The sequence below is a fragment of the Taudactylus pleione genome, unplaced genomic scaffold (genome assembly GCF_031769625.1).
Source record: "Taudactylus pleione unplaced genomic scaffold, aTauple2 ptg000015l, whole genome shotgun sequence".
Classification (NCBI taxonomy): Eukaryota; Metazoa; Chordata; class Amphibia; order Anura; family Myobatrachidae; genus Taudactylus; species Taudactylus pleione.
Window position 1 is genome coordinate 10,308,471 of NW_028284417.1, and position 25,865 is coordinate 10,334,335.

General features: G+C 44.2%; 1 protein-coding gene across 5 annotated transcripts in view; it reads left to right on the forward strand.

Annotated features, from left to right (window-relative positions):
* Positions 1–17,088: 17,088 nt before the first annotated feature.
* The window catches only part of MEI4 (meiotic double-stranded break formation protein 4), a 225,687-nt gene continuing 216,910 nt past the window's right edge, over positions 17,089–25,865 (forward strand). For 3 of the 5 annotated variants that reach the window (XM_088470527.1, XM_088470530.1, XM_088470531.1), the window contains exons 1-2: positions 17,089–17,154; positions 24,262–24,505. In XM_088470527.1, coding sequence (XP_088326653.1) covers positions 24,271–24,505 — 235 coding nt within the window. In that variant the 5' untranslated portion in view covers positions 17,089–17,154; positions 24,262–24,270. The other 2 variants (XM_088470528.1, XM_088470529.1) reach the window with 2 other exon arrangements.

A 25,865-nucleotide genomic window follows, 5' to 3' on the forward strand; every position in this document is an offset into this window, starting at 1 on the left:
GAAGTTGTCTTTCTCAAAACATTTTACAGTGAACCATTATCTGCTATCACTCACTATTACTGATCATTTCCACGATTAACAATTTAACTAAAAATTAGTTGCTATAGCACCATAGTATTCTCAACACATACAATCTCCATACCATTTATTTTTACATCCTCCAATGAGGAAACCACGATTTTTTAAAGTAAAAACGAAATAATTAAGAAAAAAAAAGGTCAGGTCTTGTGCTACTGTATGGTGGATGGTATAAAGAATTCTCTATGACCAGTGCTGAAAGCTCTACTCTGCGCCACATAGGATTAATAAAAGTCCTCCAATATCTTTGGTGATCTTCTTCATTATGGGGCTTTCATTTGGTGCCTTGTAGGAGGCAGCAAAAATATGAACCCTGAAGTGCACTGAAAGCCACATGTAGGGTGGGGAAGGTTTAGAGAATCTATGGCTTGCCAACTTTGAGCCTGATTCAGTAAGGATCGCTAATGCGATCGCAATAGTGATTATGCACACAGTCTGACTGCGAAGATATGCTAATGATTGCAATTGCAATGCCATATGCAGCCTAACATAAGGACGCTCCCTTTACCTTACACACATCCGTAATATTTAGCAAGACTGCGAAACCATTGGTAACATCGAGTACAATCGCAGCCTCATGCACAAGCCAAAGCGGCGTATGGCATCGCAGTGAATAATTTATGCACGCCTCTCTAACGGCATTCAAACGCACTGGCACAGGTGTGTTTCATCGACCACCCCCCCCGTCACCACCCCCAACCGGTACTTCCTGTCAATCACTCTACGATTGGTCTGCGTAGTCACTGCGATCTCAGTCCCTATCGCAATGGAGCGTTCATGCACGCGCACTGTGATGCATAGGCATGCACATAACGCAACAACTACCCAATTGTGTGCGTAAATGCAGTTGCGATCGGTAATGAATCAGGCCCTTTGTGCTACTATTATATGATACATTAATGAATGTATATGTTGAAACTGTTTTATACAGTCTAGGGTTGATGCAGAGAGAGACCTACATCAGTAACAATAGAAAAACTTGAGCATGCACATAAGAGCATCTGCACTCAGCTGATTTGCATGTTACTGACACAAATAACCGCTTGTGTATCACTGCCAGGATCACGCAGAATATACCTAAAAGGCAGGATGGTAATGGGAAAGAAGGTGCTGCAACATAGACGGAGTACAGGCATCTTCACAGTTACAAATAAAAGCAAACCAGCACACAGTCATATATATTCCTGGGAGAACTATATAATTTGCAATGGCAGGTGCAAATATACAATGATGAAGTCGCCAGCACTAGATAACTGCTTCTAATTGGCTGATTGTGACACTGCAAGGTGTTTTCTTCATTGTGTCATGGCTCAGACATATAGTGGATTTTCCCTGCAATTATTTTTCTTCCACAATAAACAAAGATCCATGGAAAGCAATATTGGACTAAATACACATTTTAAGGACACCAATTGCAGCCGGGTACAACGCAGCCTGTGACATGGCAGTTAGGAGCTGATTGGCTGGTACTTTATCTCCGTTCACTTTATGTCCATTGAAGGCTTAGTAAATAGACCCCTGTATTCTTTATCGTGTTGATATGACAACTGTGTGCTCTGCAATGGCGACTCTTCATAGAGAAAGGGGTTTGCCATTCAAGTACCCTCCCTATTTATTACTTGGTGTAGTACAGAAAGGGGGTTGGCATGCCTCGTTCAGTATGGCGTCAGGTCGCTTTTTTGTAGGAATGGAAGATTGATCTTTTATAAAAATCGATCTTTCTGCCCGATACAATTTATTTTTAAATTATACTGGAGCCTTGTTGCATTCATGGGATTGATTCTAAAATCACGATGCTGTAGGCGATTGTCTTACCTGTTTGCCTCCACTGTGCATGCCGTACCTTTTTTTCTTCATTTTAATTGCACATACGTGACCTTCACTGAGTTCCCAACCGCGCATGTAGAAAAATAAAATTGTTATCTCAGAAGATTGATATTATTTTGAGCATTATTCGCTTTGCAAAATACAGAAACTGCTGATTGGCCATCTCTACTTTGTTACACATTACATCTACATAAGGGACAGCGGCAGTCATCAATTTAATCCTGTGGCTGTGGTCCGGCCCCTATACATTGTGCATGCATGAAAAAAAAATGGGGAAAAAATCCTACAAACAGCATCGGCTGCTCGGGGCTGCATCAGCTGTAGCCCCTAGAAGCTGAATAGGGCTGCTATTACAAAAGCAGAAGAGGCTTCCCATTGGAAACGCTGTACTTGTTAATGACAATTTGGGCTGACAGTCCCAGGGATGGATAACTCCTCCCCTGGGGCTGCCTGTCTGAAGTGTGCTTAGCAGAAAGCGCTTGTAAAAGGGAAGCAACTTCTGCTTTTACTATAGCAGCCACAAAAGGAAGGTAGGAACCACTAATGGCAGTGGTGCACTGGGGGCTCAAAGGGGGAATGGAGGATTTTACCGGGAGAGGGGAGAGGGGGGGCTTTGCAGCCTCTAGGTAACATCAGCCACTGGAGGGGAATGATGTTCACAATGTAGTATGGCTATGTCTCACATGCTCGGTGACCCTGTACACACCCCCGCCACCAGTATTGGGTCCTAAAGTAATCTAGTCTCCCAGGAAAGTGTGTTCTACTGCCACAGTACTTTAAGAAATATGCTCTGAAACTACTGCTATAATATTCATTATGCCCTTCAAATTCGATTTCCCTGATACTTTTTTTGCATTGCCTTTTATTATTAAAAAAAACAACAACTATTCACTGCTGCTTTGGTTTCCAACGCCCATCCAACACAAGTTATTAGTAAGTAAATAACTTAATTAAGGTTCCTGTCAATGCCAAACCCCACAGCACCTAGAGCTACAGTACACTGTGAATAGTGATTTTTGAGACCGCAGTGCCGTAGTACACAGGTCTGGGTTGGGAGTCCAGAGGGATGCCTGGCACATACGATAGATAGACAAGCTAATTACCTTTTCACAATACGAAAAATGCATGACATACAAAGATAATCCTTCTTTGCACTAAATCAATCCTTCATTGCCATGCAGGGCTCTGTTACATTATACTGAAAGATTACACTGAATAAAATGTTCAAGATTACAGATCTGTACATGTTAAAGGAACATATTTTCAGCTATGCACCACAAAGGTAAAGTATTGTTCTCTGTTAATCTAACTTTCCAATGCAGCTCTTCAATAGGTATAATACTACCTATCCTCTCCTTTACAGAGCAGCTGCATCACCTCCCAAATGGTTTAGAAAGTGTTCTGATGGGATCTGGTATAGGACAAAAAGCTGAGAATGCAACAATTTTTTACACAGTTACATCACTGTCCCTGTGTATCAGCCATGCACAACCTGCAGCAGCCCTCTAGTGGGAGTAGGGATGGCCATCGATAATCGATGGTTACAGCCAACAATAGTTAACCACTGATGGTAGATTGTATTGCAACAAATGACGGAGATCCAGTGGTTCTCCACCTTGCCATGTATCTGTCTTTGCAGAGAAGTTGAGCTCTCAATCTCGATAATGCAATCATTATATTGTGAGAGTGCCACTAAGCGCTTTCCTACTCACTGCACTGAACCACAGTATCTAGCACAGGGAAGTATAGTTTTTAATTGATGTCTACACTTCATTGTTATTAAGTTATGATACTGTACATGTGTCCTTATACACCTTTGCTGTAATCACGCCAAATACTGTAGCTCCACTTGGCCACCATGGACCTTGTATCTTTGCTGTGCCAAGTATAATTTTTTCTTAAAATATGTGTCTTATTCGCACTGCTAAAATGATGACAAGAGACAAAATTACATTGCAAGCTTATACAGGTCACTTTGGCGTGTGGTACAGTACTTGTACTTCTGGGTGCAACTAAATTGCAAATCTATGTAAAAAGGTACCGATGTGAGTAGTTCCTCCAGCCATGTTCCGTTAATTCGCAATCTATTGGACCTAGTATACTGTGGGCAGTTTTGTATGTGGCTACGATGAGACTAAGATGCAATATATAGCAAAACGTATGCAGTGCTACCCATGGCGGAGTCTTTAAATCATGGCAAGCTTCTCGTGCCATATGGTGAAAGGATGCTAGGTGTATGTGGACACATCTGTAAGTCAAAATAGTCAATTAATAAAATTAGCAATGGTTTTATTTAAATCAAAATAATCAAAATACATAGAGTTAATTAATTGCCTACTAACAACAAGTATCTGGTTTATGTTATTTTTGGAAAATAACATTTAGGGGTAAGTTTACTAAAACTGAGTCTGGGAGAGTTTGTTTTATTTTCAACTTGATTAGCTACACCGACACTCGGGTGATTTGAGGCTCCTAAGACTCTCAAATTTACCAAGAAGTGAGTTCAGCTCAGAGTGAGATGTCCGAGGGTGAAGCAGAATGAGATTTCTCCCCCGAGTAGCAGGTTTTGCAGGATATTACTCTCCCAAGATTGCAGTGTCTTCTCTCTGCAAAACTCTCCCGAGCAAGCAGCCTGCACATATCAGTGAGATATGTGTAAGCTGCTTGTGTTGTAGCTGTTAAAAAAACGGGTTAAATGTTTGTTAAAAAAATGACACAGAGTTCCCTCCCATATTTACATACCCCCTGGTTTTAAATACAGGGGGCACCCTACGCAATTTTTTTCCCCCTACATTTAAAACCAGGACTGGCCCTGCAACCTGGTGTTGGTTTCTAATTAACGGTGGAACCCTACACATTTTGTTCCCACGTAATTTTAGAAACCAGGACTGGCTGGCAAGTCCGGGGCTGGTTAAGCTTTAGGGGGAGGACCCTATGTAATTTAAAAAAAAAAACGTTTAACCTTTTTTTCTATTTACAGGCAGAAACATACATGAATCGCAGTGATCTGTGTATGTTTCTGCAAAACTCGCAGATCACAGGCAGGTGAATTTTTTTCACGAGTTTTTACAGGAGAGTTCTCCCTTCTCATGAGAGTTTAGAAACTCTCTGCTTGGTAAATTCCCGAATCCTATATTCACTAGTGAAAAGGTTCTCGAGTTTTGCCGATGGTGAATTGAAGAGGGTTTGCTAACTCTCCATTATTTTTCCGTAGCAAAGGAGATCTCTCTCCCAAGTTTGACATTAGTAAATTTGAGAGTAGGAAAAAATGACCAAACTCTCCCAAGTTTGCAAACGCTCCCAGACTCTATTCTTAGTAAATTTACCCCTTAGTATCATTTATTTTCATTCCCGTAGTCAGAGCAAGACTGGGGAAAATGCCATATCCTGCAACTTGCAGGCACGGGCTAGATTCCGGCGAGTCTGCCCAATGTTTGCCCAACCAGGCTGGTTTTGTTTTTTAAATAATTTCCACTTTAAAACATTGGGCAGATTCACGAGGATCTCACCAATGCCTGCAAGCCACAGGCTATTACATTTCCCCCTAGGTCTTTAAAGCAACTCTTGCATGTAAAGTCCACAAGCCCACATTTATTTATATGTCTAAAACAAAAAGAAAATGTTTTAAATTTAATGTCTCAGTTGAGCGTAATTATTCTAAGAGCCCCAGGATTGCATCTGTTTGATGGCACCATTGCTGTCATTACAATGGAGAGAGTACAGTGGACGTGCAGGGGTTGTGATGGTATTGCTGCCGAAATGAGGAAATATGTTGCTACAGGAGGAAAGGGGTGTTGCTACATGGGATCCTGTTTTGCGACACTGCACACACTTTTGTCCCCATATAGATATTTTAACAATGCTGCAAAGCCTTCATTCACATGTTTAAGCTAGTAAAGTGTTATTGTGGCTCTTGGGGGTGAGCTCTCCCAAGTCGGCCCTTAGATTAGAAAAGGTTGTGCACACCTGCTGTGTGTGAATCCACCAATCAACATGATGCATTTCTGCCAAACATATAATTTTGATACAGTACATCTCTATTAGAGGAGAGCTTTTCTCCTCGTATAATTTGTTTAGATAAGTACATAGAACACAAGGAAATATTTTAGCACAAGTACTAAATAAAGTACAAAATAAAGGTATAGCTAAATGTTTTACTACTTGTGGTATTATTCTCTAAAAAGTGATGACTTCAGTACTCCAATTGTTGTTTTTATCTAGTTCAAAGTACTACTTTGTAGTGTTTGTACATTTAGGGGTAAATTTACCAAAGTGAGAGTTTTTAGGAGTGGAGATGTTGCCCATGGCAACCAATCAGATTCTACTTCACATTTAACTAGCACCTTCTAGAAGATAATAGCTAGAATCTGATTGGTTGCTATGGGCAACATCTCCACTTTTAAAAACTCTCACTTTAGTAAATATACCCCTTATGTTACAATACTGTAGCAATACTCTGTAATATTATACATTGCATTAATTTTATATATGTAAATCACAGTCAGCATGTATTTCATGATATGTAATGTCACCAAGAATACAGCTTGTGATTCAAGAGTAAATACTGTTCACCAGGAATAAAAATGTTTTTTTTCCCCTGATACCCACCCCCAGGAAGTAGTACTGCATCTCTCACATAAGGTAAGTGCAGGAATATGGACTAGGTAATATTTACACTGCATGCACAGACACAGAGGCATCGCCAGGTGCGGTGACACCTGGTGTGACACTTACCATGCGAAAGGGAGAGGTAAGCATGTGTGTGTCATCCATACTGTGCTGGGAGAGGCTTGGGGGCTTCCCAGCAACTCCCGGAGTGCCGGGCAAGCAACCAGCATGACGAGGACGGGGCATGACAGGTGGCATGCCCCCAAAACTGCTTACTTCAAGGGGCAAGGCCTTGAGGGCACAAGGTCATGCCCCCTTTTGTGTGGTAAGTGCCACACCGGGTGTCACCAGACCTGGTGACACCTCTGTGTCTGTGTATGCAGTGTAGATATCACCTAGTCCATTTCCCTGCACTCATCTTGTGTTAGAGAATAAGTACTACTTCCTAGGGATGGGTATCAGGGAATAAACATTTTTGTAAATGTGTGCAAAAGAAAATGGTAACTAAAACATTTTTCCACCAAATACACTTTTAGAAATGTACTTGCGTGCTTGTATATTATAAAAAATTACATTACTGTGTTTTAAAGAATACTGTACCAACAATTTCATCTTACAAAGACTTGTACAGATTAAATACTGGGAAGAAGTGTAGCAAGATATCACTAGGACTATTCTGCTCGCCAACAAATCAAAGTCCTGAAACGTGAAGCAAGGTGCAAAATGTGACCTCCCTTGAGAGGAGCGAATACATTTTATTTTCTATCAACTGCATAACTCACAGACATGTGAGAAATAAGTGAAATGCCAGGTCTGGCAAAAGCTTCTGGCTCTTGCCCAGGGATTTAATCTAATGTGAGCAAGAGAGTAAGGTCTGTACAATGGAATCGATAGGGAAAAACAATCCTGAATATAGAAGTGTAGTAAGTCATTTTCTGAAACCATATACATGTATTATAGAGGTACAACGTGATGGGCACTTGCTTTGTTTGTTTATATGTAAGACGTTCTTTATAAGAAATTCAATGGGAAGCCAGAGCCAGAAATACTTATTAAACCCAGATAAAAGACGACACATTTCCTGGCTCGTGGATGATTTCTACTTGCAGTGCTGTTTGTAGAAAATTGAACAAGGTGAACTCTGATTTAGAAGTTTAAGAGCATTATCTGCTTTGGGACGCAGAGTGAGTGAAGAGATAGACAACAGTTTTTTATGTCACCAGTGCAAAAGGCCATACTCCAAAACTGGCTAATGTACTTGCTGTCATTATCCCTACTGCATTTAATTGAAGACATACGTATAAAAGGACAGCATTCAATTGTTGTAATGCCGAATCTCCATACTGTGATGTCTCTAGGTAGGATGTTTCCAGAGAGACATCTTAGATTTCTCCCATGTCACCCTACCAAAGCACCACAGAAGAGGTCATTTTTACAGCAAAAAGTGACAAAAAACCCTCTTTTTATTCTTTTGTTGTATTCGCCCAGTGCTCATTATAAAGGATGAATGTATACAACTATTCCTGTTTATAATACTTTATCTAGTTCTCACAAAGCTGTAAATCTTATTCAGGGGTGATAATCGTCTCACGTTACATCTTAGGTTGTGATCTAATGACATGTGATGGGTATGACATACAGTAATTGCTGGAGGGGCTTGATATATGGAGGACTGCACATACTGTATGATAAATAAGTGAAACGCATAAATAAGTGAAACGTATTTTTTCGATAATTGACGGTCTGTTCTCATGTCATCTGGCAAGAGGCATAATTAGGTTGATGGCGTCTAGGACAAACTGACAAATGGAGCCCCTTGAAAACTGTCCCTAAAATTCTGTCTGAAAACCAAATTTGAGAACACAATGCAAAACATGAATAGAGATGAATACCACACACATGCACACTGCGTTAAATGAGATACAGTGGCGTAACTATAAATTTTGCTCCCACCTGCCAAAAACATTTCTGACGCCCCCCCCCCCCATGCAGGGCCCCAGGTAGTGGTCCCCCTATGCAGTGCCCCTTACATAATGCCCCCAGTAGTAGACCCACTTATATAGTTCCCCCAGTCCTAACCCCCCAGCAGTGCCCCCAGTAGTAGTCCCTCCCAGCAGAGCCTCCAGTAGTAGTCCTCCCCCAGCAATGCCCCCAGTAGTAGTCCCACACCAGTAATCCTCACCTATGCAGTGCCCCAGCAGTAATCCCCACCTATGCAGTGCCCTCAGTTGTGGTCCCACCAGTGCAATGCCCCCAGTAGTGGTCCCACCAGTGCAGTGCCCCCAGTAGTAGCCCCCCCAGCAATGCCTTAAGTAGTAGTCCCCCCCCAGAAATGCCTCCAGTAGTAGTCCCCCCACAGTAACACCCCCGGTAATAGCCCTCCCAGCAGTGCCCCCAGTAGTAGTCCCACCCAGAAGTGCCCCCAGTAGTAGTCCCCGCAGCAGTGCCCCTAGTAGTAATCCCCCTCTATGCAGTGTCCCCCAGTAGTGGTCCCACCAGTGTGCAGTGCTCCTAGTAGTATTCCCAGCAGTGCCCTTAGTAGTAGTCCCCCCCAGAAGTGCCCTTAATAGTAGTCCCCCCCCAGCAGTGCCCTTAGTGGTAGTCCCCCCCAGCACTGCCCTTAGTAGTAGTAGTCCCCCCCAGCAGTACCCTTAGTAGTAGTCCTCCCAGCACTGCCCTTAGTAGTAGTCCCCCCTAGTGCCCTTAGTGGTAGTAGTCCGTCCTCCCCCCCCAGCAGTGCCCTTAGTGGTAGTAGTCCTCCCCCCAGTGCCCTTAGCAGTAGTCCGTCCTCTCCCCCCCAGTGCCCTTAGTAGTAGTCCATCCTCCCCCCCAGCAGTGCCCTTAGTGGTAGTCCCCCCAGCAGTGCCCCCCGCCCAGCCAGAAACACACACACACACAAAGAAAATAAAACTCCGCTTACCTTGATCCCCGCTCTGGCATGCTCCTCCGTGCAGCGTCCTCCCGGGCCGGCCCACTCTGCATGATGGAAGAGACGTCATGACGTCTCTCCCATAACGCACTGCAGGAGCCGGAAGCCCGGCTCCCGCAGTGGGCGCAGCAGCCGATGAGAGTCTGACAGACTCTCATCGGCTGCTAAAACAAACACACAGCTGCCGACGCCGGCGGCTGTGTGTTTGTTGCTAGTAATGTAGTGCGGACGGCACTTATGTGCCGTCCACACTACCGCCCTGCCTGGGTGACTAACAGATGCTAGAGGTCCAGTAGGATCTCTAGCATATGTCTCCTCCTAGGCGGCGGCCATTTTGGGAGGGCTGTTTTCTGCAGGTTTCATGCGGACGGCCAGTCCGCATGGAATCCGCAGGCAGCCACCTCGCCCCACAAGCCTCCGCGCCCCCAAGCCACCGCGGGGGCTGTAGTTACGCCACTGATGAGATACATTTATTTTTATTTGATTTTTGTTGTATTCTATTTATTATTTTTTCCAAGCCGTTTTTTACTATATGATACTGTGAAAGTTATTCTATCTATTACTGTCTGCCATTGTGAGATATTTTCTCTCCATGATAATACCCTGTACCTGGGCTACTAACGATGTACAATCCCTCTATCAGATTTGAACTGAGTAATAAATATCATTATTTCCAATGCATTGGATGGACATTCCTATATAGGTCACAATTAGTAACTAAGGATTTAGGGCCTGATTCAGAGATGTATGCAGCTGCTATGTGAATATATGCAAATATCGCATTCGCCAGTAAGTGTATTGAGCCGCCCACTGGCAGCTATGCAAATCCAAGCATCTGCGTACATCATTCAATTATCGCAATCCTGAGGGAGCCTATGGTCCCGCAGAATGGCTTGGGGAACTGAGATGCCAGAGCCATATTTCTTGCAAACTGGGTTGCAGACGCAGGGTGTGACACATACTTGCCAACAATCAGCTCCAGCCTTCCGGGAGGGAGCTGATTGACGGCTAACAGTGGGGGGCGGGGCCGGCCATCGGGGGTGGAGCCGGGGGGCGGCCATTTGGTGTCACATTGGGGCAAGTCTGGTGTGACACCCCCCCCAAAACAGTCACGCCACATCAGCGTTCTTTGCTGCCACTCCCCATTAACTCCTCCAAATGCTCCCTGACTGTCAATCACAATGCGAGTAAAAAGCCGCTGCGAGAGATTTCGGTAATGCATCTTGCCAACGGTTTCTGTATGTGCCTCCCACTTTTTAAGGGGCCAAAAGTAATGGGACTATCAACTCAAATGCTATTTCATGGACAGGTGTGGGCTATTCCCTCGTTATTCCATTATCAATTAAGCAGGTAAAAGGTCTGGAGTTGATTCTAGGTGTGACATTTGCATTTGGAATCAGTTGCTGTCGACTCTCAATATGAGATCCAAAGAGCTGTCACTATCAGTGAAGTAAGCCATCATTAGGCTGAAAAATCAAAACAAACCCATCAGAGATAGCAAAAACATTAGGTGTGGCCAAATCAACTGTTTGGAACATTCTTAAAAAGAAGGAACGCACCGGAGAGCTCAGCAACACCAAAAGACCCGGAAGACCACGGAAAACAACTGTGGTGGATGACAGAAGAATTATTTCCCTGGTGAAGAAAAACCCCTTCACAACAGTTGGCCAAATCAAGAACACTTTCCAGGAGGTAGGTGTATATGTGTCAAAGTCAACAATCAAGACAAGACTTCATAAGAGTGAATATAGAGGGTTCACCACAATATGTAAACCATTGGTGAGCCACAAAAACAGGAAGACCAGATTAGAGTTTGCCAAACAACATCTAAAAAAGCCATTACAGTTCTGGAACAACATCCTATGGACAGATGAGATAAAGATCAACTTGTACCAGAGTGATGGGAAGAGAAGAGTATGGAGAAGGAAAGGAACTGCTCATGATCCAAAACATACCACCTCATCAGTGAAGCATGGTGGTGGTAGTGTCATGGCGTGGGCATGTATGGCTGCCAATGGAACTGGTTCTCTTGTATTTATTGATGATGTGACTGCTGACAAAAGCAGCAGAATGAATTCTGAAGTGTTTCGGGCAATATTATATGCTCATATTCAGTCAAATGCTTCAGAACTCATTGGACGGCGCTTCACAGTGCAGATGGACAATAACCCGAAGCATACTGCAAAAGCAACCAAAGAGTTTTTTAAGGCTAAAAAGTGGAATGTTATGCAATGGCCAAGTCAATCCCCTGACCTGAATCCAATTGAGCATGTATTTCACTTGATGAAGACAAAACTGAAGTGAAAATGCCCCAAGAACAAGCAGGAACAGAAGACATTTGCAGTAGAGGCCTGGCACAGCATCACCAGGGATGAAACCCAGCGTCTGGTGATGTCTATGCGTTCCAGACTGCAGGCTGTAATTGCCTGCAAAGGATTTGCAACAAAGTATTAAAAAGTGAAAGTTAGATTTAGGATTGTTTAGTTTGTCCCATTACTTTTGGCCCCTTAAAAAGTGGGAGGCACATATAGAAACCGTTGTAATTCCTACACCGTTCACCTGATTTGGATGTAATTACCCTCAAAATAAATCGGAAAGTCTGCAGTTAAAGCACATCTTGTTTGTTTCATTTCAAAGCCATTGTGGTGGTGAATAGAGGCCAAAATATGAAAATTCTGTCAATGTCCCAATATTTATGCACCTGACTGTATATGAGAAAACAGGTAAAGTGAGACAGACAGACACACAAAGGAGGATGAAAAAAGGACAGACACCCACAATGTAGATAAACACAAAAACAAAATGGATGGGACAAAGAGAGACATACAAACAAAAAGGGAAGATACAGATGCACAGAGAGTGAGAGAGACTGGCATAGACAGAAATGGGAGAGAGAATTGCATATCCCGAACTGTGTGGAGTTTGTATATTCTCCCTGTGCTTGCGTTGGTTTCGTCTGGGTGCTCTGGTTCCCTCCCACAATCCAAAAGTATACTGGTTAGTTAAGTGACAGGGCCAGAAGGGTTGGTACCTAAGGAGAAGCCTCATGTGCCTGGTTTAAAAAACAAAATTGAAATAGTGGGGTAGTCAGATCCGGATTAAGACTCCACTGTACCTGAGGCAACATACCGGTCAGGGCCCTCATGTGTGTTTTATATATATTTTTTATATTATAATGTGTGTGTATATTGTATGTTGCAACTACTTGCTACTGCTTGCCGATGATCCTATCCACTGATCTCTTCTGGACAGCTAGTTCTTGAAATTTGGTCTTCAGATCGGCAAAGGGTTGATACAGTAGCTTGTGCTATATAAAAAATTCATACATATTAGTATTTGTATAGGTAACTAATGTTTATATAGGCAAAACAGCACCCCCTTCAATTGTACGTTATTAATATTTTACATACATACATATGCACGTGTGTACATGTGTAAGACATTAATCCCTACCCTCCAACATAACCCCTTCCACCAGGTACAAAATGCTCTGCTCCTGGACTTCCCACCTAATTTATAATTGCAGTCACCTGTGTTGAACTAGTTAATTGAGGAGAAAGGTGTTTCTACAAAGGTGGCTGCAATCATAAATTAAGAAGGAAGTCCAGGAACAGAGGCTCTTGTACCTGGTGGAAGAGGTCATGTTGGAGGGTCTGTTAACACACCTCCCCACCTCCTATAAGCATAATCACTCACATGGCATTGCTACATCCCTACCCTTCATAATATTAATACAAACCTCAGATAACTAGATATATTTCTTATATCCCCCCCCCCACAGATAACATTAATACACTATCCACAATATGTATACACTCCTACATCTTCCAGAAATATTAGTACACTCCCCAGGCCCTTTTCCATGACAGCATTAATATATCCCCTAGATCACAGGTTCTCAAACTCGGTCCTCAGGACCCCAAACAGTGCATGTTTTCCAGGTCTCCTCACAGTATCACAAGTGAAATAATTAGCTCCACCTGTGGTTCTTTAAAATGTGTCATTGAATAATGAATACACCTGTGCACCTGCTGGGTGACCTGGAAAACGTGAACTGTGCAGGGTCCTGAGGACCGAGTTTGAGAACCTCTGCCCTAGATCAAAAATTCTCAACCTCGGTCCTCAGGACCCCACACAGGTCATGTTTTCCTGATCACCCAGTAGGTGCACAGGTGTATTCATTACTCACTGACACATTTTAAAAGATCCACAGGTGGAGATAATTATTTCACTTTTGATTCTGTGAGAGACCTGGAAAACATGCACTGTGTGGGGTCCTGAGGACCGAGTTTGAGAAACTGTGCCCTAGATAACATTAAACAGTAACTCCATCATCTGATATTTGTACAAGAACAGAAGTGGAAAAAAAATGCTTTAATCTTGTTAAATAAGGCTTTTTTCTTTGTTAGGCCCAAGAAACACCTGGCCAACCCATGAAGTCTTGAGGGATTCCTCAGGGCTGCCAATATTTGCAGACTGTCCAATGGAGTTCTGGATGCCGTGTACAACTTAGCTGCCAGCAAAGTGTTGAAAGCAGGAGGGTGCGCGGCTGTCAGTGATGTCATCAGTGAGTCACTGGCAGCCTGTCGCTGAGGAGGAAGGCTGCAGAAGTGGAACACACAGGAGTCCATGTACTAATACTCCACTGACGTGGAGAAAAAGGCGCTCCTGCTGTGCCCTGTTATCATTGCGAAGCAGGGGACGGATAACGCTATGTGCACTAAAAATATCCCCACAGAGGAGATTGAACATCAAGTCACTCCCGCGGCAGTGACAGCAGAGACTGTGGACTCTCACCTCTTCCCATACTTGCCAACTCTCCCTCATTGTCAGGGAGACTCCCTGAAATAGCAGCAATCTCCCGGTCTCCCTGAAGAGTCAGCCAATCTCCCTCATTTCATCCTTACCCCCATTATGACACTGTTATATAAAAGAAAAAACAGAGATATATACATTCAAATGGGATCATTAGTTTATATTGCCTGCATTGGGTATAAGGCACAATGGCCCTCATTCAGAGCCACTCGCTAGCGGCAGTACGCTCGTTCCGAGCGATGTTCGCACATCTGCGCATGCGTACGGATCGTTATACGCATGCGCGAACCAGTCAGTGCGGCCGAAATTCATGTGCTCGCAATATAGCGAATGCCTGCTATTTTGAGTGACAGAATGAGGCGTATGTGGGTGGTAACAGGGGAAGGTGCTTGAAAATGGGGAGTGGAGATCAGAACGCAGGCGTGCTTAAAGGTCAAAACGGGCGTTTTATGGGTGTGCATAATTAATACAGCAGCGTCATTGACCACGTCACTGGGTTATTTTATAGCCAGAACTGCTCGCAAGATTGTGGTAGCAAAAACCAACCACAAGAATAGCGAGCAGTTCATACGCTGGTCGATGTACTCGATTAATCTAATAAATAGCGGACATGACGTATGGTGCGAGCGGCCAGGGGGCGTTTTTAACAAATAAACGAGCGTATGTTTTGCTCGCTCGTTCAGACTTAGAGGTGTGAACAGACTGCAATTTGCGAACGGATCATTTGAATAGCCACCCCTTGTTTTTGAACGAACGACCGCAAATAGCGAACGGCTCTGAATCAGGCCCAATGATCCCTATGGTTGCATGTATTTTTTGAGAAGTATCAGTGTGTTTTCATCAACAAGTAGATCTTACTAACTGCTTTGGGCTCCTTTACATGTGGATGTAAATCAGTTATATGACACGCCTCTCAGATGTAGCAGTACACGCCCACTTTACCACCGCGCTCATAGGTGCTGCTTTCACAATCTTCCTGAAATGCTTTTTCAAAAGTAGGCAAGTATGCCTCTCCCCCATACAGCTACAACAGTGAAACTTTTTTTTTTCAAAATTTTATTGACAACTGGACAAATGTGACAGAGGTCACTTTCTGCTTCTCACGGCAGATAGCAGCAGCTTGAGGTGAGGAAGCTGGCGCTGGAGAAGACAGCTGATGTGACATTTCTTCTTAGTAATAGATGGGTCACTTAGTGCTGCCATAGATGCCTATAGCAGAGCCAAAATTCTAGCAAGCTATTACAGACCCTCAAACATGACCCCTTCCAGCAGGTACAAATTGCTCTGCTCCTGGACTTCCCTCCTAATTTATGATTGCAGTCACCTGTGTTGAACTAGTTAATTGATGAGACAGGTGCTTCAACACAGATGGCTGCATTCAAGCATTAAGAAGGAAGTCCAAAAGCAGAGTATTTTGTACCTAATGCATACCTCCCAACTGTCCCGCATTCAGCAGGACAGTCCCGCTGTCCCACCTGCGGGCCGCATGGCATCTGCGGCCCGCAGGTGGGACAGTCTGCGCACATCTGTTCTCATGTGTATGGACTGCCTGGGGGCTGTCCAGTGAGTGACGAAAACGGGGAAGCTGCGAGGCTCCGCCCCTTTCCCACATACTCCACCCTTTTTTCATAAGCCACACCCCCTTTTTGGCCCTGTCCCTCCTTGATATATTCAGATGTTGGGAGGTATGCTAATGGAACGCGTCATGTTGGAGGGTCTGCTATTAGCACTAGCAGGCAGAAGGCAGTGAAATCCTTTCAGTACATATTGAGAAGCGATATGTACAATACAGTGATTTTCTCTGTCTTTTTCATTTTCCCCACTTATCTCCCTAGTATAGTACATGGATCTCAATGTGCAGTAGTAGCCTACAGCTGGGATGTAGTCAGGATCCTGACAGTCACAATACCGACAGCAGCAACCTGATGGTCACAATTCCAACAGATTGCAGCTGTGTGTGTGGGTTAGGTTGGTTTAGGCACTATGGGGAGGGTTAAGCTGCTGGAGGAGACAGTTTGAATTAGGCTGCGGAAAGGTTAGGGTAAGGCTACGGGTGGGGACGGTTAGGGTTAGGCTGCTGGAGGGGTGGGTAAGGATTGGGGTTAGAATACTTACCAAAGATGCAGCTGTCAGTATTCTGATCATCGGGATCCTGTACCCAACCCCTGCACCCACTACTTCAATGCTCTGCAACTGTTTTAGTTAATAACAAAGACTTGAAAGCCGCACATAGGCAGCCCAAACGGCCACATAAAGTAGTGTCCTAGTGACCCTGCATTGGAGCTGGCATTCCCCTCTCCTTTCCTTTTTTTTCATTTTCATACCAATGAAAGGTACTGATTTATTTCAGGTAGAAAGTAATAAAGTTTAGGAGCAGACAAACTTCTGTCAGATGAAATGGGTCAGGCTGAGGTCTCCGGTATAATCACCCACCACATTAGATTGCTGTTTTTTACAGCCATCCATCTGGTCTGTCCAGTCTAATTTTCCACAATATATTGGAAATTAAATGAACACAAAAAACAGAACTTTTCCCTGCAATATAATATAATACACAGTACAGTATGGCTAATCACAAACAATCCACAGTCTGCTTAGAGACACAACCTTAAATGAGTGAAGTGATGGTAGACAGTTTATATACTATTCTGTGTTTACCAAGAAATTAAAATAGAAGTAAAATAAATTGTCCAAACGTTCACTTACTATTTTTGATTGCTTACCACACTGGAACTCTTCTCTTTGTAAATAATATAGAATGGATAGCAATAATATAGAATGGACAGCAGCCCCTTCCCCCGTATGGTATATCCCACCCCCATCATCTGATTAATCCAATCCAAGTGGTTTGCTCCGTGTTGGAGGCAGCCGCACTAGCAGCAGGTGGAGGAGTCAGTGTGAGTATATATGATAATACAGAGACGTGTTAGCTGAGGTGTATGTGTCTTTTCTTCCACAGCACCCTCAGCCCCTTATCGTGGCTGCAGCTAAGGTACGGACAGATCGCCCATTATACTGTACCCACCACTTTCTGTTCTGTCACGCGACGCTAGTAGCGCATGTCACGTGTGACATGAAGAGTGATGGTGTGTGAGGTTCCAAACTTCCATTACAGAATGTTTACGTACCTACTGCTGAAAACCGCACTACAGTAGTAGAGATCAGTGCATGAGTGAGTGGGAATCTTTGCCGGTTTTGCATACTCTTTTGACCCACAAGGCTGTCAGCAGTCAGTGACAACACGTTTCTAGAGCAGAAATGCTGACATGATATTCCCCAATAACATTTAATGTTTGGCTATATTTGCAGAGTACCACTGTGCCCCTACAGGGGTCTATTCAGCAATAGTGACGATGTTGCCCAGGATATTATCGGGCAACATCATCACAATCTTTTATCAATTATAAATATTTATGGCCCCTATTCAGCATTATTTACTTGCAGCGACAGAGGGTGCGGTAACGCACTGTCCCTGCAATGTTACAGAAGGCATTGTTATCGGTTTCCGAAAACATTCCCTTCTGTTTCTGCGCATGCTCAGTCATGCGCTCGGGAACAATCTATCCCTGTTTTGTGGTGACTGCGGACGGGTAAGTACAACTCCATCCTTATCCAAATAGATTGATATGTGTATACAGGCTTTATATTAGTCTGTATACATGTATATTTATGTGCTTTTACATTTTAAATGTATATATACATTTTAAATATATCATAAATGTATACAGGCTAATATAAAGCCTGTATACGCTTATCAATCACTTTTGGCAGGTTTAACAAGCTGTAATTGGTCTTGCCTGTCGGCGGTCATCGGGAAGCAGGGACAGAGACTGGGGCGGTGTTACAGGATGCTGCAGGGACTTGTGGGAAAATTTCCCTCTGTCCCTGCAGTGGTCGGGAGATGGCGTTATATAAAGTAAGGATTTCTCGAGTAATTTAACACTTTTTGCTTTGCTGAATAGCAGAAAGCGTTAAAGCACTGTAGAGATCAATGGCTGATCCCTACAGTGCGGTACTCTGCGAGATGGGAATTAATGGAGAAGATAATTACGTTATCTTCTCCATAATCCCATTGCTGAATAGGGGATTTACATCAAAAATACGGAAATCATAGTTTCTGCATTTTTTATGTCATTGCTGAATAGACCCCTAAATGAGAGTAGTACTGTATTATTATTATTATTATTATTAATTTTTGATTATTTTTATGATATGTAATTTACTAGCCCTTGTTTAAATGGAAAAGGTATGAAATCCCTGCAGTCGAGATGCCTGCTGTCAATATACTGAAAGCGGCATCCCGATGCTCAGGATCCTGGGGATACCCTTCTCCCCCTAACCCTCTGTCCCTGCATCCTAACACTAACCCTCCCCCAAACCCTAACTCTCCCTGTTTGCCTAAACCTAACCCTTCCCCCTTAGTGCCTAACCCTAACCCCTCCCCCCCCCAGTGGTACCTAACTATCCCTCCCCTAGCCTAAACTAACCCGAATTGTTATGACACCAGAAGGCTTTATGCCCAAAATAATATAAATATTTGTAAACCTTTTATAACAATAATATGTGCAGTCATTTCTGTTCTAGTTATCGCACTGAATTGAATTAGGGATGGACGTCGGAAGCCGATGGTTGCTACCCATCAGATGCAGATTTCCGATGCCCATCCGATGGCTGGCTGTAGGTGGGGGAGCACCCAGCGCTGAATGCAGAGCAGCGGGTGCGCAGCAGGAGAATAAATGCCGTGCCCATGCGTACGGCATCTATTCTCAATTTCGGGGGAGTCTGGGGGCAGCCCAGCATCTCGCAGTGATGTGCAGTCAGGTGAGGCAAGTTAGCAGAGCCTTTCCTGTTATACTTCGGTATACTCCACAGTTTTGACTATAAAAAAATATAAGAAAAATTTAAAGAAAATATTATAAATATCTTCTTTGTATTATACTAATAATTTGTATAGTCAAAACCCAGGAGAAAAAAAGTGTATGGCAGCTGAGGCACTGCCTCCCCTTTCTACCTTTTCAACACTTCCCTTATCAAAACGCATCATATTTCCAGCACTATATACAGCTGCACCTTTGTATAATGCCCACACAGAGCCGTAACTAGACTTTTTGGTGTCCTGTGCCAGAAAGAGCATTGGCGCCCCCCTCATTTTTGAAAGGGACATAATGCACCCAAAAAAGGGCCATGGCTTCATGGGCAAGGGCCAGGGAAGATATAGGGGAGGCCAGGAGATGCTGGGGATGAAATAAGAGGAAGCTACAAGGAAGAATGATAATAAACAGAAATTTGACAGGCCCAAACAGCGCCCCCTGACCTGTGGTGCCCTGTGTGATGGCACCGGCCGCACTACCCTAGCTACGGCCCTGTGCCCACATGACCCTCAGGTTCATATATGTATCTGTAAATCTGGCTCTGATACTAGCCAGTGCCTTCCCAGCCATTTACTTCACCACACATTGCTGCTGAGAGATGCTGGGCACCACCCCACAGTGATGTGGATGGGGGTGCCACAAGGCTCCACCCCCTTTCACCGGGGCCCCACCCCCTTTTTGGCTGTTAGTATAACCATTATGATGGTTATACTATTTAAAGGTTGCGATGCTTTGGCTAGTTGCCATCGAATCGCTGGATTTGATGTCGCAAGCCTGGCAACCATTCGATGCTGGGCTTTCGATGTCCATCCCTAAATTGAATCGCCCCCAATGTCTTCAGGATTACATTCTGTTATAAATTTTGTAGTAATAATGTCAAGATGAAATCTAAATGTTCACGCAATAGTGTGTTTTTATCTGTCTGCCTGTCTATCTCAACCCAATAATATTTATATTGTGCTTATTACAAACACAAAAATATTACTGCAATCTGTTGCAATCGGGAAGCCGACTGCCTAAATACCGGCAGCCGGCTTCCCGACTGTCATATCCCGGCAAGGGTGAAATGCCGGGCGTCTAGATGTAGTCGCCCGCATTTCCCCGACGCCGGGAGACCGGCGCCCGGCATCCCGATCGTAGTGATGCCGGGCGCCGCGAGCGGACAGCCGCGGGGGGGGAGGGTTAGGTTTAGGGCTCCCAAGGGGACAGGGTTAGGCACCCCCCCGGGAGGGTTAGGGTTAGGCTAGGGGGAGTGAGGGTTAGGGTTAGGCACCCCCGGGGGGGACTTAGGGTTAGGCACCCCCCCGGGGGACTTAGGTTTAGGCAGCGGGGAAGGGGGTGGTTAAGGTTAGGCACTTAGAGGGGGGATTAGGGTTAGGCACTTGGGGGGGAAGTTAGGGTTAGGCACCCCTAAGGAGGGTTAGGGGGGTTAGGTTAGTAGATACTTACCTATCCACGATCGGGATTTCCAGCGTTGTCGGGCTTCCGCTGCTTCTAACTCTGCTCTTGTCGGGCTGCCGCTGACGGGAATCCTATTCCCTTGCAACCTTAACATTATAAATTACATGTCTCTTTGGAGAACCGATAGCTAGCTGCTCCTCCCCCTTTCACCCCAAAATGGCGTGTCGGACTTGGGTCTTTGAACACTGGGCCCGATTCAGACCCGCTCGCTAGATGCGTTCGCACGCAGCCAAAGTATGCACACGGCAAGGCATTAACACGCCCACTATGTCTTGGCGTGCGATCGCGGTGTGTATTTAGACACCCACCAGCTTGACTTATGACTCCCACTTTTCCCTTAGTGATACACGTCATCTCCAGGAAGTGTAAGCAACAATCAGTAACATCGAGTAACAGCGGAAGCGTACGCAGCACTTGTGGCTGACTATACCCTGCTGCAAGCACTGCGAGTGCTTCAGTGTGTTATTCATCCATGTGACGTGTATTATGACGCTGTGTTTTAATTATGCATGCCTCTGAAACGGCGTTAAGATGCTCAGACACGCCTGCGTTCGCACCACCACTCCCGTTTCCAACGACCATCCTGTCACCACCCACAAACGGCTCGTCCTCAATCTAGCGAGGCTGTGTACAAGCGGTGATCGCTTCGCGACAGCATGGACTGGTTCGCGCACTGCAATGCGTACTCATGCACTGAGTGCAAACATCGGCTGGCTATGTGCGAACGCAGCCTAGCGAACGGGTCTGATTCAGGCCTACTGTTCCACCCATGTCACAAGTGATAAACACTACGTTACAGTGTTACAGCCGCTAACACTGTAACGTACCATTTCGCATGCAGATACACCTGCAGACGCAGAGAACATAGGCATTGTTGTGCGAATAAGGCGCATTTGAAGGTGAAAAGATGTTTGGCGCAACCAAGTCACACCACGTCATGGTGCGACTACAATGGCTGTTTAACGCGCCAGGAGGCTTGATGTATGTTGACCCATCTGTATATACATTTTAAAAAAATCAGCTTTAAATCCTCATAAATGGTGTGTACATTTGAATTTCTTGTATATTTGCTTATGCAATATACTCTGGGAAAACTGCTTCTTTGATTCCCCTGTCTTAGTGATCCTCAGCATGATTCATCAAAACTCTTTATAAGGCTAACCTTCTGCAAGGTTTCTCCTCACCGATTATCCTATAATACGCTTGTACCAGAAGCACTCAAAATAGACAACCAAAGGCCTCTCATTCTGTAGTTAGAAAAAAAAGAATAATATGCTTTCATACTTAAAAATCAAAATCATATTGCTGAACTCTGTCAGTGACTAATGTTATTTCACATTCACGTCACCCTACTAGAGTGTGTGAGCTCTTGATAGAATTCAGATGATCAGGCAGTCGTGAGTCACCCAAAGGGGCACATTCAATTAGGTGCGAGAATAGCAAAAATCCCGTACTTGCTGGGTCTTTACTGCTGGTGTTGGATTTTTGGTATTCAGTTAGGCGCAGGGTTTCTTTTTTTTTTAGTGCCGGGAGTTTTTTGTTTTTGAGCAACTCCAGAGCAAGTCTGATTTTTCGCAAAATCATTAATTTTAAATCAGCTGGATGCTCTAGGACCCCGGCGGCACCCCCCCTGAGGACTAATTAAGCAATTGTTTCCAATTAGCTTAATTAGTCCTTAATTACTTACCTTCCGATGCTGTGTCTTCTGCTTCCAGCGTCGGGAGCCTGGTCTTCTGCAGCAGGGTGAGTGTGTGCATGAGTGTGTGCCCCCCCCCTTTAGCCGGCGCTGGCGGAACTACATCTCCCAGAACCCCTTGCGCCACCCAGTAGCCCCCTCCCCAGTGACAACATGGATGGGAGGCCACTGGGAGCCGTGGAGACTACCGTAGACCCCTAGAAGCATAAGTATTATTTATTTTATACAGGGTTTTCAGCCCCCCAATTGAATATGCCCCAAAGTGTTTCATAATGTGAATGACTTCTTCAGGGGTGTGGTTTTAGCAACTATCACCTTTCTTGTTTTTATCCATATCTTATCAAGAGGATCACTAAGGTGAAGGAGTTTAAACAGAACATAGAAGATAAACAAATACTATAAATTCAAATGTATACACAATATATGTAGATGTACATTTGAAGTTGATATTTTTATTAATATACAGATGTGCCCACATACATCTATCCTCCGTGCGCTACAAGTTGCGCCACACATAACGCGGGGGCTCAGTGTGCCTTGGTAGCATCTTTTCATGCATCTTTTTACCTTCAAATGCGTCTTATTCGCACAGCGATGCAAAAACTTTACGTTACAGTTTTACAGCCGCTGACACTGTAACGTAGCATTTCGCATGCAGATACATCCGCACTCGCTCAGAGAACATAGGCATGCTGCATGTCATCAGCAGAAGCTGCTTGTGCTATCTATCCGCATCGTTGTGCGAACAAGATGCATTTAAAGGTAAAAAGATGCACGAAAAGATGCTCGGCGCTACCGAGCCACGTCACGGCATGGCGCGACTATAAGGGCTGTTTAATGCGCCAGGAGGCTAGATGTATGTGGACCCATCTGTAGTACACTATTAGCGCTGTCTTGATGTTTGTGGCCTGCATACATAACTTAGAGCAAGCATAATGACCTCATCTCATGTGGATGTTACTGGGTGGCAATATGGTGTTTGCGCATAGAAGAAGTGTGTTGACAGAGTTGCGGGCTATTCTAAGGTGAGCACATGCAAAGATCCATTTGTTTTCAGTGGGATTTCCTGCACCAGTGATGGGGCTGGTGCAAATGCTGATGATACTAATGACGGCTTCCCTTGCACGCTGTGGGTGGTGCAGTCATATAGCTTGGTCCAACTTAGAATATAGGTGGATATTTGCATGTGATATCTCATCACTGACCGCATTTCAGACTCAGAATCGGGCCCACTGACATTTGGGCTAAATAACTCTGGGAGGAAACCAGTGCACAAGCAGAGACATACAGTACACAAACATAGGGAGTACATATAGGGGGGATTAAATTAGAAGTGAATGTGGCATTGTGCTGCTTTGGGAATGGCTTGAATGCTGGCATCTCGCAGCAGCCAACATCACGCCACATAGAGGTACGAGAAATAATTAGTGATGTAGTTCATACAATTTTTTCAGTGATATGCACATCACTGAGCATTGAAATGACCCCTAATATCCTTCATTACCCTGGTTAATGAAGGCTCACAGCTCTGCAAGTCAAGATACTGTACCAGTACACTGTGACATTTAATTATTAGAAGTCATTTACATGGATTGGATAGAACGACAATGTCGAACTGGGCCATGAAGGGCCCGCCATGGAATGCAGTGGTAGGGGCCCAAGCTAAGGGGTATGGCCAGCTACAAAATGGGGTGTGGCCAGCCACAACAGGCAAACATTAGAGAGGACATGCAATAATGGGAACAGAGGAGTGTCAGGATCACCCTCTTTGATTGGTAGAAAGTCTGATCTTGAGACAAATCACGCACCCAAGCTCATCTTTGATCCTGGGGATGGGGCCCTTAGGCAGTAGGGCCCACCGGGGATTTCCCCTGTACCCCTGTGGTCCAGTCCGACCCTGCAGAATGACTATTTACGCAATATGTAAATGATGTAGGAAACTTTGGATTGGTCACAACCAGCATTTTGTTTTCCAGGAAATTACAATGGATATACAAAAATGGTCACACATGACCTCAAAAGTGGCTTTGGCAATAGCAATCATTCGAAATACACCAGAAGGAAAAAGTAGCAGCCAGTACACTGAGGAACTGGCCAATCGTATTTCAAATCAAGATGTTAATTGGAAGGCGAAGGCAATGGAACTGGAAGCTGAAGTTCTATATTTGCGACAAGAATGTTTTTTACACAAGATTCATAAAAGCTCAGAATTGGAAAATGGTAAGTTCCAAATTTCACTGTAGTAATCAAGTAATTTGTTTGAAATATGTATTATAAATGTAAATGCACTGTTACCTACAGATGTGTCTTCATACATTCTTACTGTAGTCTCTCCTAACAGCTGCTCCTGGCGCCGAGCATCTTTTTCTCGTCCGACAATGTGTCTAAGTCACAATGTGATGTGACTTGGACGCACCAGAAGACTGTGGTGATTAATTTAATACAGTGTTCTCCCCAGGCTGTTTTTTGTGGGTACACCACCTGGCAAGAAACAGCCACCACTCGGCACTTTGGGAGCCTGCAAGTGGGGACAGTATTTGGGAGCTGTATGAAAAGGACCAGATCCTACAGACTTTGCAGCTTTTTCATAATCAGATGACTGAGCCTCTAATAAAAAGAGGAGAATTAATATATAAAATGGTATTTCAAGTTTAAATCATTATAAGGTCAGGGTTTAAAACATTTTATTATTGTGAAGACCCTCACCCGGCTACTTCTTGATGCCACCAGGCTGGAAAAATTTTCCTGGCTGGGATCAAGGTCCCAGCTCATGTCCTACTTAACTGAACAGATTGGACGTGGCATGAATTATCTTTACGATGACGATATTGTACCCATTATCTACAGCAACACCTGAAATCCAGCCAAATCCTGATACTGGAGAAGATTGAGAACAATTACACTAAAAATACTGTTTTAATGGATCAAATGTATACATATAATGTGAAATCACTTGCATATTTATTAATATTACACAAAATGTATTCTACAAATAATAATAAGAGTGGTCTCAGACCACTGGAGTAGAAGCAGTGTGGTCGGTGTTTGCAGGAAAGCCTGCAGTGAGAATTAGGCCCCGGCAGTTGAACACTAGATGGGCCGAGGGGTACACAAGATGATGCCAATTTTGCACTCCAGGGGTGAATAGGAGGCAAAAACAAGTAGAGATGGTGAGGAGTAGAGAGTAGGGGAGTTCCCCCCAAAAGAAGGAGTAATAGCCGAGTGAGCAGGAGCTGCAGCGATAAGCGTCTGGCTCGGTTGGCAGTTCATGTAACAGACGTGACCCTGTTGCGCCTCAGAAATACATTGCACATCGCTGTTCTGATCCTGCTTATGAAGCCTCACCAGCCAGAGTGTGGAGTCTTTTCTTGGAGTCTCTCATTTAATCTCCTCTTCTCCTGCTGGAGTTTTCTCAATTCAGCTTTTTTCTTTTTCCTTTCAGCTTTTGCTACTATTTTACGTGGTTCTAATGCATCTGTAATATCATCATTGGGGACAGCTTGTGTTATGTCCTCCTGCTGTTCTTGGTTCCCTACACTCAGGCTGCTCTGTTCTCTGTTCTTCAGATCACCTTTAGGCT